General features: G+C 41.7%; 1 protein-coding gene across 1 annotated transcript in view; it reads left to right on the forward strand.

Moving 5' to 3' along the window:
• LOC140238462 (chordin-like) overlaps positions 1 to 14,845 on the forward strand; it is a 70,244-nt gene that overhangs the window by 31,504 nt on the left and 23,895 nt on the right. Inside the window, exon 3 of the mRNA XM_072318364.1 lies at positions 13,239 to 13,368. Within this exon, the coding sequence (XP_072174465.1) occupies positions 13,239 to 13,368 (130 nt within the window). The remainder of the gene's footprint in view (positions 1 to 13,238; positions 13,369 to 14,845) is intronic.

Below are 14,845 nucleotides of genomic sequence, written 5' to 3' on the forward strand. Positions count from 1 at the left end.
ATACACCATGTGTTGTAAGGTGATTGACTAATAGATAGTGTGCCATGACATTGTAAGTGTCCGAAGTATATCGAGCTACCGGATCTGATTCTAGATTTTAAAAATCACATGGCTGTTTTTAACTCGCCAGAGAATCAGATCGTACAGGAGCAATAAAGTACAATCCTCATAAGAGAGTCTAAAGAGGATCTAATTCATAGTGTCATGTTTTCGCTGAATTTCCAACCATTGCAGACTCACTTTTTGTAGTAATTTCCCGTAATCAAGCCGACGGTGCCCGCACCCTTCTCAAACTCTTTCAAAAACACGTCCATACCTACTTCCAATCGTGCTTCTCGTGAATTTTGCTGCATTCTCTGAACATTACGTGTATAAATATACTTGCATGATATGCAGACAGAACATTCCATCAATCGGCAACGCCATAAATGGAAGCCGGAAATTTTTCACGGCTCCTGGCGCAGACGACGCGTCCGTTCCCGCCAGTTCTTGTCTGCTGCTTAGCTGAGACTGTTGCGGGGACCACATCACGCTTGTCACCACGCGTGGCTATATTTGCTAATAGCTGCTAATTAATGCGTTGACACATATAGAAAGTGTACACATACAAAACAAACACACACGAATGCACAAATACGCAAACGGACAAACTCAGGTTAAAAAAAAAAAAACAAAAAAAAAAAACGCAGTAGGTTGCCTCATGCTACAAGCAAAAGCAAAGCGTAACCCTTCTCCTTCAATCTGACTGATGAGGTCAATTCTATATATACTGTATATTTGTACCTACGAGGACCCCTTGACGAGCTCTTTAAGTCACCTGTTCATATTTCAGGGTTTGGGGTATTCATATACAAAACTTTGAATTCAGCTTGCGTGTATTTGTCGTCGATATATCCGGCAACCTCAGGCAAGGTTTGCGATTGCAAGGAACAGCAGCATATACAGTCATGAAATTCACTCTGCAAACACCAACAAATCCCCATTGAGCAAATAATGTCACAGTAAAATGTTTTGGGATTAATGTGGATGTGTTACCAAAGCGATGTATAACGGTTGTATCTCAGTCGTCTAGCTCGCTCAGTGCACCCCTCGTTAGCAGCAGCACCTGTACGTGACGCTTCAAATCCCTCATCCATGCCATCGGCGTATGTATTCACCTATTTAAGAATCTCCCGACTTTATCATTTCAACCTGTAATGAATGTTCGAAAGAAGCCATCCTCGTCATCGAGGGACGGGGCATGCGTCAAGCAAGATCTTTGTCGTTCTTGATATGAAGTGTAGAATGATAATACATTATGATTGGCGTACAAACGCTGATGCCAATATTTCAGCAATATGGAACAGAGACCGAGGGGGGGGGGGGGGGGGGGAGGTTACAAGGTTTTTGGTGGTGTTTACGGACTTAATACTGGGTGGAGATCGAGGAACGGATGGAAGGGAGGCTGCCACCGACGGTATGGTTTCGAATATTGTTAAACGAGGGCTGGAGGCACCTTGCGTTATGGAATGCAGTAGAATGCCAGCTACTTTGTGCTTGAAATTATTAAATAAATAACCTCGAAAGCTAGTAGTAGCAGTAGTACAAAAGTGTCACGTGGCTTAAAATTTCAGTCAGACCTGATCAATGAAAAAGGAAGAAAGAGAGAACAAAAATTGAAAACAAACAAAACAAAAACCAAAACACACATTTGATTTGAGAAACGTTAGTGGAACATGGCGCCAGACGAGCAATCCAAATATTCGTCTTGGTCTTGAGTAATCACGACGTCTTTGACGTAAATCCTCTTGTTTCCTCTGCATTTCAGATATTGCAGGAGTGTAATTTGTCTTGAGTTAAGAATATATTTTCAATTAACTGCTCTGGGGTGTTATCATAGGGATGTGAACGCAGAAGCCACGACAGTCATGCGTCCCTGTGAATCTTTTAATCAACAGGTAGCGGACCTAACACCAATCGTAACAGGGAGGTTAGAACAGTCACCTCTCTGGTCGCAATGGCACACATGGCGTGCTCATGGCGCCAGGTTCGGGTACTTGATTTTCAACGAGTATGAGAGAGGGGGAGGGACTGGGTGGGGGGAGGGAAATTTACAAAAATCTGATTTGCTGAACATACTATGCTTGATAACGACGTGGAAACAGCTACTTGTAGAAGCCAAGGACAGAGGGGGATATTTCCCCACACCCTTGGGGGGTGTGACCCCACTTCAGTCGATGCTCAGCGGCGTTGACATCCAACTGTAAACCAGCCTCTTCAACTTGTCTGTAAATCTCTTAACGCTAACGTAAACAAGTTTGTAAAGGGCGTCAGATGTAATAAATCGGGACCTTTCTTGGCAGCGAAATTCAAGTGTATCGAAAAAAAAAAAAGACGCTTGCTGCTCCTTCATTGCGGAAGTTCAGAGACTATGTATGATACGATTATTTGAGATGGAAGTGTTGATATAACGAATTCATGATTTACGAGTCGCGCGTGTGGGCATCCAATGAAGTTCTCTCATGGAATATCAGACGCGATAACGCCACATCATTTATAAAGGGAATGCCGAGGGGAAATAACACGTTCACTACGAAGACCTTTGTGGTCATCTGCTTGGCGAAGTGTCACAGCTTCGCTGGTTTTTGATATGGAGATGTACTTTTGAAAAGCGATTTTCTGGAATGCCATCACGCATGTCTTCCAGGGATGGTGGCGCTTGCGGAAAAAGTGCGAATGTGACAAGCCTTCGGGAGTGTGGTCTTCTTTCTTCGTTCTCCTTCCTCCTCCTCCTCCTCCTCCTCCCCCTTAAGATCACGGGAGCTGCATTAGCATCTTCAAGAATGTGTGTTATAACTGGCTCTCTTCTTGACGTTGCAAGCACTGATTTTGGTGGACTTTTGTATTCATATTTAAACTCCCATCTATGAGTCAAGTTGGTTGGCTCTTTGATTAATCTACCGACAGATAAACCCCACAATTTCGCACAATCATTAATATCTTACGAGCAAATTACAGATCGATCTTCTTTTCTCACGAAATATGAATGAAGCTATGAGTAAATTCGATATCGAAATGAAGTCCACCTTATTCAGTGAATGCTGTCCACAGCACATAACAAGAACAGGCGTCGATAATTTACACGGTTGACGGAATGGCTGAGGTTGAAGTAGTTGAAAAGTTGAATGCTTTCCATACTGTTTACACGCTATACTCATTACGCTTACTTTATGCAGTAAGCTACGACGCCATCACATTGCTGCAATCAATCAAGCATTACGTTAAAGTCACATTCCATTATCTCAATCAAAATCAATGGTTCTGCGCTCTTTCATTCAATATTCTAAATGACCTTTGCCCCTTGACTTATTATGATCTTCAAAATGGAAATTGACACTGACAATACTCAACAGATTAAAACACAATGGGGACTGTGGGGAGATGCGCCAAAGGAAATAGAGATGATGATCATTATCCAATCCACACATCATCAAAGGGACGTCTAGCTTCTTGACTTTGAAAGACACGCAGACCGTCATGAAAGTTAAACTAACCCCGGCATTTTGTTGTTTCACAATACACCGTAAAAATGGTTCGGAGATCATTGTCCACTGCCAAGAACACCTAATGACCCAACGAGGACCATCCCAAATAAACATCGTGAAATTTGTGAGAGGAAGTTTCCTGATTATGTAACATTTGCAAGAGAGAGGGAGAGCTAACTCTCTGATCCCTTCTGTTTCCATGAACAGAAGCCCTACTGGGCTTCTTAAACACGAAACGGCCCACCGTGGTAGGAAAAAGGCGGAAAAGCGGTGCGTTGCTAGGTAACGGCATGATTCGTGTCCCCTACGCTAAATGCCAAAGGACAATGCCTCAGCCGCCTTACTTAACTCCCCACCCCCTCCTGTCGTCTTTACTTGCATTTCCTCTTGAAACAAAAGTTTTGGCTCTTGCAAGACGCACTCGAGCTGATACTAACTTTAACCAAGGAGGTATCACGTCTGCTAAGTACCTCCTTGCTCTAACGGTGAAAGTGTTCTGTCCGATCCAATTAATTTTGGGGAATATGTTTTGCTGAGGTTTTGGAGACAGTGATGGGAAAGATTCAATCACGAAAAGACATGTTAAAGAGAGCTGTGTCGTGTAACAAGGTATCACTGTAGTAGTGATACTGACTGTAGTAGTAGTCCTGATGAATGTATCTCAGCCAAAATGCAGTATATGGAAACTTTTATTTGTGTTTTCACACTCATATTATGAATAATATGAAGTGACCCCTCAAGATGTAATTAATTCTACCAGGCGTTACATCCTTGAGATGACATCATCGAGTTAAGATAATCCCCAACGAGCAAAGAACCCCCTCCCCCTCCAAATGATCCAGATGGTGAAAATGTCTCCACAATGAGACACTGATACATGTTATCACCCAGAAATCATGAAAGCCACATAATGAGTACGGAAACGTGGCATCGTGTTTGCAAGGTAATTGAATTATTGCGTGTGTGCATATTATACATGGCTTCTCGTGTAAAGTGTGGTGACTGCGCGAGTCGTTGAATCAAAACTGTACGAACTCGATTGGACTTGATACATGTTAGCCCACGGTACAGACGAGGGGCGGAGCGGAGGAAATTCATGTCGTCTTTGCACTTCCTCTTACGCGGAGGCAGATTAATTCATGGAACATAAATAGGGTAATGGCGAGGCGGTAGAACCCGGAGAAGAAAACGGAAAGGGGCAAGGAGTCCGGGATATTCTTGGCTAAAGTTCATTCCCCCTTCTCCCTTCTTTCAGCTTCTATCACTTTTTTTTTTCATCTCTGATCCCCGTGTAATTTTATGTTCATGCCGCGTATTCAAGTTGTCCTTGAAATGCTATATCCATGTATTCATCCTTTCGTTGAATTAACATTCGCAATTTGATTTAAAGAGAAGAGGCGAGAAGAATAAGGAACAACATTTGAGTAGTTTGTATAGCGTCTGTATTACTTCTCTCTTTCGTCTAGAAAGCCTTTCTACACGACGAAGGTTAAGTAATGATATGTAATGTATGTATGTATTTATGTATGATGTAGGCTAATTACCGAGACTGATGTCATTTCGCGTTCTCGTAATGAGCTGCTTTGATACATATGAAATTATACGATAAAAATTTGACTGTTAATGAAAACTCTCTCGCCGTATACTGCCAAGAATTATATCAAGGGGGAGATCATGGATAGTAAGATAGATAGAAAGATAAAAAGATATACAGATAGAGAGATATATATATAGATAGATAGATAAATAGATAGATAGATAGATAGATAGATAGATAGGTAGAAAAATAGATATATATAAAGATAGAAATATAGATAGATAAATAGATAGATAGAAAGAAAGAAAGAAGGGAAGATAGATAGATAGATAGAAAATGGATAGATAAATAGATAGATAGATAGATAGATAGATAGATAGATAGATAGATAGATGGGGGTACCGAATTGGGAGAGAAGGAGAAGAGCGAGAGAGAGAGAGAGAGGGTACCGATATGATGATCTGTTAGCAAGTTCTTTTTAACACCACTGCAATTAAATCCGTTTGACGAGTAGCAAGAGTAAATACTCGCCTTCAGTTACCCGCCTTGCCATCGGCAAATGGCGCTCAGGTGATAATTATAATTGCCATCCCTCTCCTTCTCTCTCTCTCTCCCTCTCTTTTTCTCTCCCCCTACCTCTCAATCCATCTATTAATCTACTTATTTCTACTCAAGTATGAATACGTGTATTTGTGTATCAATCATCCAATAATCAATATCGTCATCTATCCATTCATCTTTCTTCTCCATAAATGTTCAGTATGTTTATACTTATAGTCATGATACCCATAAGCATTTCAAGTTCCCACTCCTTCGACATATCCCTGTACAATAGCCATTATTTTCTTATAATCTATACTTTTCTGTATTTTCCCTCTTTTTCAACGGTGATCGACATTAATCTGTATAAAGTGCAATTGGATTGCTTGAATTTGTCTTACTTTATCTGCTAAGGCATTGATCGCCGTAAACTGAGATGAATGTATAATACGTCACACTATATGAGGCTATGAGAGAAAGAGAAAGAGAGAGAGTAAAATGACTCAAAGGAACAACATCAGCAGCAGCAGCATAAAAAAAATAGAATAACATTTTTTATGACACGTACACGCACGGACATACACACACACACACACACATACACAAACACACAAACAAAAAAGACAACCATTTCTCATCGGCGCGAGTAAGATTGTGACGATGTATAGTATGGTGTGTCAAAATTAACGATATCTTTATATAGCATTTAGAGAAATGATGTTCAGGTGAGCAGATATTTCTTTTGCACATTACTTGGGAATTAAATTGCATGGTGAGATCACAGCATGTGTATGCGAACAAAATCAGCAATGGCAGCACTAGATAGGGCCTTGAAAGCCTGGAAGCAATCAAAGAATGATTAAGATGCGCAAAGTGTAGGCTTCTATTATAAGCAGATTGTCTTTCAAAAGAAGGGGAAAATGTCGCACTTCAACAAGTAGAATAGAATGTACGGATGCAAAACTTTTGGTGCAATGTTGATACCGAGAGCCACGTTTTAATGCAAGGGTGTAATAACATGCAGACGGAATGATGGTTTACATACATACTGACTGCGCTCGATTTCCGTATAGAAGGCTGTAGTGTATGTGAGGAGTCAGAAATTGCCCTGGGATGAACTGAAATTGAGATAGGTTTCGAAGTCGCGCTCCTTTTTTTCTCTCTAATCCAGCACACAATAATTCCCCCTTTTAAAAAGTTGTCTCGGAGCAATCTCTCTTCTTGAGTAGCGCATCGCCACCTTTCCGAGCCCCGGCAGCTCCCCGATACATTTGCAAGTGGGACCCGTATCACTATACCCCTTCCTCGGGCTGTGTCGGAGTAATGGCGCGTACAATAAAAGAAAAATCGAGGTTAATTCCCCCCAAATCAGGCTAAAAAGTCTCGGATGTGTCTGCAATTTGGCTGGTGGTGATCCTGAACTCCGGAATGATGAGAACAGGGAGAAAAATGTTGGTTATCCCCTGACACCGTAACCCAGTTTATGCTTGGCTTCAGGACGACCTATGGTTGTATTTTGTCTGCGACCCCGACGCGGGGGCAAAATGATGGTGATCAATTAGCATAATAGTCGGATGTGGGTGTATTGCGAGAGAAATGTCCAGAAACAAGGTAACAGTCTGTAGGCCTACTCCAGAGTACTAACGAAACGTATCATGGAGAAGCTTCATGCTTTCGTTGCCCTTCTCCTGGTTTGAAAAAGGGTTTGCGCCTGTGATTAGCATAGCTCTGTGGTGGCACCGTGTCGCAAATGCAATGGTCCTAATCTTAAGCTTCAAATCAGCTTGAAACTTTTTAAGAGAAAAAACGTGGTCATTGCTTATAGCCACTTCAGAAAATCTAGTGGTGAACGTGTGGAAACCTTACACAGTATCAGAGGAGGGGTGTAAAGTGACTCTCTTTCAATACAGTGAAGTTCGTTTTGAAAACATATCTGAGTGCAGTGCTAAAACACCCTAGAAGATGCTCAGGAATGGCATTCCGATGTCTGTATGGTGACGAAGACCGAATGAGTATGCTCGTCACCCAATCGGCTGTTATAAGTTGGTGGAAATGATCGTGGAATTAGTGGTATATAGAAATACAAGTAGAGAGGGGAATCTAAATCGGTTATAGGGGACGAGAAGTTGTTGTTTGTGTTTTTTGTTTGTGGGAGGGGGGTAGGAGAGTCCTGGAGAGAGAGAGAGAGAGAGAGGGAGAGAGACAGAGATGAGACAGGATATTATGTTTAGTTGGATTGGATGATGATAATGACGCTGTCAGATTTATCTGGTCACTGGACGCTGGAAGTATCCCCCGATTACAGAGGATGTGGATGAATTTGGAGAGGAAAACGGTATGATATGGAGGCAGGAAGAATAACAATCTTTGACAATTATTCTGGTTCCATCTGCTCCAGAGCAAATATCCTCCAAAGGAAACCATGGCAACCGCGGTGCGACATCTGCGACTGATTTCACTCCGAGTATTCCCAACTCCGTGAGTCATCCGTCCCGCGCCGCGCTCACTCAGGGACGCGTTCACACTGGCAGTTTTCAGTATGCTCACTGACTACAATAAGATCTTTCAAAGTGAACACATTTTCCTGTGCGGGGAGGGATCCCCATCAGAAGAACTCCTGGTACAATCCAATAGTTCACGTTTATTCTCCAATATGTATCATGCCAGTCATGCCAGTAAGATTGACTTTATATACCGGCGTAAATGGACCACTGGAACGTAAGCAGGTGTAGCGCCACAACTGAAAGGTTTCAAACTTTTGGAAAACGATGGGTATGGCTAATATTTTGGATTTGGTTGAGGTAGGAAACTATGTCTTTAATACTGGCTTTTCGATTAAACAATCCCAATGAGTTTCCTCAGTAAATTAAAGGTGCTTAAAAGCACTGCTGATATTTCTAAGGAACATACCACGACTGAAGACAACACTCACACTTGACTTACGAGACAGGGCTCACCTCCTTGAACGAGACCACTGCTACCATCACCACTAATATAACGTGTACTAATCCCGTGGTTACTACATACTGTTATAGCGATAGCAACTATTGGAACTTTCTGCCACTGGTTGCACGTTCACCTGCAACAACTGCCACCTTCATTAACATAAGGATTGAGAGAATGTAGCAATATTAGAAGAACACATCATGGAAAGTTTGAGGAAAATCGGACAATCCGTTCAAAAGTTATGAATTTTTGAAGTTTTTGTGCAGTCACCGCTGGATGGGAAGACCACTGCAGTGTATGATGTCACATGCGTACAACAATATAAGGAAAATATAAAGAGAATTTCACAAAATTTCATCTTTTAAAAAAGTACACATTCCCTTGACTCGTTACTGACATATGTAATGGGTAATGTTATTCCCATTGTCTTTAGAAAGAGGCAAGTCAAGTGCTCTTTTATTATGTGAAAAAAGTGAAAATATGTTGAATTTTCTTTACATTTTCTTTATACTGTTGTACTCAGATGACATCACGAGCCTTAGTAGTCTCCTCATCCAGCGGTTCCAACACAAAAATTTTAAAAATTCATAACTTCTGCATCGATTGTCCAATAACCTCAAACTTTCACTGTTGTGTGCTACTAATATTGCTGCATTCTCTCAATCCTTATGTTAATGAAGGTGAACTTGTCCTTTAACTTTGACTACTTTTCTTTCTGATGTGCTGTGAATATAAGCCTACCACGGTGTTTCAATTTGCGGCATGAAGGGGCGAATTGTCTGTTGAAATCTCGATATTTGAGGAAAACTTGACATAACATGACAAGAAGACTTCCGTATAGGGAAAACCATGTTGAGTTCCGGCGCGTGGTCGACTGTTGAACAGGCTGCATGGTATGAAGCCAAGATGAGAAGGCCGTGGGACGAGTACGGGGGCTCGATCGATCGTCTGCCGCTCTATCCCGTATCCAATATTTTCCAACTTTCTCAAAGTCTTTTTGAGCGTTGCTTGTTGACCCGCGCGCAAGACTCGTCAGGGGAGATGTCAATGCCACTTTCGGAGGATTTACGCGTTCGCTTGCACTTAGCGGCATCTTGCGAGAATTAATGCCAACAGACAATCGCTGAAAAAGCTCCTCACAGTCCCACTCGTTTCCGTTTGTGTGAGTTGAGCAGGAAATCCTTCTCGGCACTCAAGTGCCATCCAACTCATTTAAACTAATAGATTACTTCTAACCAAATTGGAAAAATATGGCATGAAGTTGTGCATTTATGGATTGTGTTTGTTTATTTTCATCTTTGTGTCGTCTTTTAAAGACGTCTGAGATGTCATGAATGGTGAAGGAGAGGGACATTTCCAAGCGATGATGAAAATAATGTAGTGTCGTTGGATTAGACAAAAACGATTTAGGCCTATACGGTAAGACTGAGACCATGTGACCACTACAGTGAACGGATGAGGTTTCCTGAAATTAAGCAGCGCGTGAAGTTCATTGCTGGAGTACATGACATTCCAGAACAGGTATCTACTGCAGTCGGCCTTTACTAAGAACAGAAAGAGAGGCAGAGAAAGATTGAAAGAAAGATAGATAGGTAGGTAGATGGATAGATAGATCGATAGATAGATAGATAGATAGATAGATAGATGGATAGATAGATAGGGAGAAAGAAAAAGAGGGAGAGAGAAAAATTGGGGGGGGGGGAGGCTGCTGGTTCTTACTGTAAATTAAGGCATCCCCATACTTTCTGACTATGAGAAGCTTTTTAGACTGGCAAAGGAGAAAAAACAAGGACGAGTAATTCCACCCACCCCTCCGGTTTGAAATTGAGCGTATCACTCAAACTTGGACTGGCAGGGGAGCTGCGACGAGTTAGCATTGATGCGGACAGCCTGGCTTAAAATTCCACGCGCTCCGGGCTGGGTTTATCACAGCTATGTGTGCTGGAATATGATAGAAACAGGGAGGTGGTAGAAGTGTGTTGCTAAGGAAAGAGAGAGAGAAGGAGACGGAAAGGGGGGGGGGGGGGGAGTTGAGGAGGAGGAAGGAGGAGGTGGTATCCCGTTTTTCTAGTTCAACATCAGTATAGATTCGGATAAATGTAGTGTGTGCTCAACTTGAACACAGTATGGCGGAGGAAGAATGATTAGAAATGTAAAACCGGGAGAAAAAAAAAAACAGTCTGAAAGCAGGACTTGCCCTTGTATGGAAACTTAACATATTTATAGAGCGTGTAATTTGGAGTGGGTAGAATACAGAAGAAAGGGGATGTTGGAAATTGGAATGAGTTTCAGAAGACGTCAGTGGAGGAAAAGGAGAAATAGGTGAGGAAGATGAATAGTCGGATGGAGGAGAAGATGAATTTTGGGGGAGATGTCTTGCTTGATGTTCGACTAACAGCTGTTCCGTCTCAAAATATGAAACTGCGGCCATTTGCAGGAGGATTTTAGCGTGGATTTGTACCTTTTGTGGTAAATCTTTCGCGATTCGCGAGGGAGGCGCACGGCTTGTGTTCATACCCCATTTCTCTTCCCGTTGATTGAAAACAATTCACCCGCATAGCCGCTAGCTATATCGCATGCCACGCCGTTCTCTTTTCGTTTCTCCGCCGCGTGTGCTTCATCTTGAGGTAATTGTATTGAAATTGCGTCACATTTCACTCTTTGACAATTTAATCTGCTTATCATTTAAGACAAATTCAAATTACTAGAATCGAAATTTCAAATTTTGTTTGTTTTACTAGGAGAGAGTGAAAATCATGAACTTTGCCATTGCCTATTATAGTAAGTTCCTGTTTCTTGTCTTTCATTTTCACTTCATTTCATTCATGTTTTATTCACAGCGTTTACTCAGCAGTCTTGTAATAGGATATCATTTGCTAATAGCTTTTCGTTCTTGAAGCATCATAATTGCCCATTCATTTCCCTTTTAATACTTTTTCATTTCAAAGTAAACGATATGAATACAAAAATGTGATACTGTGCTCGTGAATACAGACCGACGCCATGTTGGCCAGACAATATGGCATACTATTATGCCTGTGATTTTATTTGTCATTATTACAAGTCAAAGGCCAAAGGAGATGTAATAGAAGGAAGGGAAGTTTTTAGCGGCTGGCAAAACAAAATAGAAAGGAAAATATATATATATATATTTATTGCCCAATGCAAACAATCATACAGACCACTGCCTGGCCTTGTTTCATTCTCCAGAACTTCTCGCCTCCAGGGGATCGGGAGGGTGTCGGATAGGTCCCCCGAAGCCCCCGGGGTACAGGTGCTCTTCCGAGCTTGCTGTTAACCCTCCTCCTCCACCCCCTCCCCCTCATTCTCTGGCTCCGGCATAATTTACAGGTTGCGAAAAGTGGATGTGAGAGAAATGAGCTTCAGTTATGATTCTCCCCAACACCCCTTGGCAGAAAATGCTCCCAAACTCAGTATTACCTCGACAGAATGTCACGCAAAACTATTCGACAATAAACCGTTTTATAGGCGTATCTCATGAAGAGTTGTAAAACGGAAATAAAACAGAAAATGTGCGAATGACGGGTTTATAATGATAATAATTTCACTTGTTGCATGCACTCGACGGAAGGGGGATTTATGAGGACTTTGTGACACCATAACCCGTAAATGTCCTTCGCGATATGACGTTAGTCGGTCAAGACGGGCGGGTTGGGACAGCTGTTGTTTTTAGTGGGCTTCACCCTATTCTCTGAAAAAATCGTAGCAAAAACATTGATTGGTCCAATAAAAGCGTTAACCCACATAGATTATGCCGTAACTCGAGGTTTATGGGCTTTTTCTTCTGTTGTTGTTGCTGTTGTTGAAGGGGGTAAGGTGTCGATCGGCAGACATTGGCGATTGAAGATGATTTTGCTTTGATGGTATGAAAAGGTGGAATGGTGTCACCCATAAGGGCATTGAATCTCGCACTCTGCATGAGGTTATTACCGAGGAATACTCGAAGCGGGCAGATATACTAGAGAGAAATAATATAGAAAACTTCCCACCGCCGTTCTGGAGGTTGGTCACTGCACCCCGCCGAGCCGTCACACTTTTACAACATGTCCATGCCGAGACACAATACCCTCACTCGCACTTACGACCTCATTCAACAAACGAACAAAAAGCTCTTAGCAATGGCACCAAGTTAAAAACATGAACCCGCAAAAACGCCATCAAAGTTTTACTGCTTTTAGAGACATTTATCGCTCTCTGCAATTTCGAAGAATTACCTCCATGGAGATCGCAGATTGCTTTGTTTTCCGGCTGGACTGCTAAGAAATACAACAATAGATGATCACAATGTCACTTCGCTAATCATGATACCACATAGTATGACTATACCGCGTAAATATGGATGTAATTTGTGTCTTCGTAGAGTGGATGACCACACAAAACTTGAAGCAAGTGTAGGAAATTAGAGTCAAAATGACATTCAAGTAGAAAGCTGGCAGCTCAGAAACGTTGTATCATCACAAACCCGTCAAATGTATGGGAAATACAATTAAAGTTTTCTCTTTTTTTTTTGTTTTATAAGAAGTAAACTACCAGGATAAAATAATACAATGCATTTTCTCATTGAAATCTGTAGTTTGCAGTAAGCTCCCTATTTTTCTGTTGAAATAATCATGTCAACTTGTAAATTTAAAACAAAAGTGTTCACATTCTATATTGCTTTTAATATGCAGGAAGTGACTGACGGTGTTCTGACGGGAAAGAATTCTTGCCGTAACATCAAGTGTCCCGAGGTGGTGTGTGAGGACGGCGAGGAACCTGTCATACGACCCGGAGACTGCTGTAAGACCTGTCCTTCTCAAGGTACCTCCATTCATTTCGTCTTAACCCTTTCATAACAGCCCATTCGACCAAGGAGCTTCAAACGCAAGCTCCTTGATTCCACTGAAAGGCCCAAATTCACGAAGGTGGTACAAATGAAACCATGGTTTTAACCATGGACAAAAACTGTGGAGTGCCAAGTGTCGCACGGAATATTTCGTTACGAAATTGGTCATTTCGTCGACAAAATGACCGTTTCGTTAACGAAATTATCATTTCGTGGACGAAGTGTTCATGTAGTTACCAAACGTTGTCATTTCGTTACAAAATAATCATTTCATTGACGAAATGACTGATTTCGTAACGAAATATTCCATGCGACACTTGGCGCTCCATAGATTTTGTCCATGGTTTAAACCATGGTTTCATTTGTACCACCTTCGTGAATTCGGGCCAAAGAGTTCAGTGCGAGCTCACGTCTTGCATTCACCTCTGAAGGTGTCTCGACTGATGTAGCTCAAACAAGGTCGAAAATCCTATTCTTCTCAAGGTGCCTTTAATCTGAGCTGTCCTCAAATCCTGTCCATGGCAAGGTTACCTAAATTCACTTAAGGCTACCAACAAAGTTTCAAGTCTTACATTCTCTCTAGATTTCTTGTCTCATTTTAGGTCAGTCAATGTAGTTGATGATATCATTAGTGTAGGGTATATTCTTGAAATTCCTGACACACTGCGGCATCGTAAGACATGTTATGTTCATGCTCCACACAAAACGACTTTTAGACTCAAAGAAGATCACTTCTTATGTTTGAGTCTGATGTTACTTTTAAAACGACATATGCGTAAAAGCACGGCATTGCACTCTTGCCAAAGAGGTGTTAATGACACTGTCAGCATGGTCAATCGAATCGAAAAATCAGTCGCGAATGTCTAAGTCGTCGTACTTGATCTGTCACGATCTAGCATGCCTGAAGTTAAATCTTCCTCACACAAATAATTAGACATCCCAATATGCAGCATTCCAGCGCGCGTTATCATATTGTTTGTAGTATTATCCGAGTAGGTTCTGTTGGCGGAAATGCACATAGAGCGTGTATTTAGCAAATACTATTGTATCAAGAAATGCGGAACATAATAAGTATGTCTCCGAGCAAAACAAATGGGCCCAGAAAACCAAATAACTTTGTATTGGCTGGTTGCCCGTCATTGTCTTTGTGACAGTAATAATTCTGTTTTGAGATGATATGTGATCGCAGGACCTGACAATATTAAACAGACGAGTATTTCACAAACAGACGGCACTATGAGACCACGTGACCGCGCCAGGGACAGTGATCTCTATGATCATGTAATGTGCCAGAGTGATGAAACATATATAGTCTGGCCTCAAGGCGCTTGTCTGCTTTTCCCTTCTCATCTGTATAATAAGTCGACCACTAGCAAACACATTGCTCAGTCTTGCACGGAGACTATCCACGCCTAGTAGGTCTACCTTTTAATACCTTGTGGACTCTCCAGC

This window comes from Diadema setosum, chromosome 15 (genome assembly GCF_964275005.1).
Source record: "Diadema setosum chromosome 15, eeDiaSeto1, whole genome shotgun sequence".
NCBI lineage: Eukaryota > Metazoa > Echinodermata > Echinoidea > Diadematoida > Diadematidae > Diadema > Diadema setosum.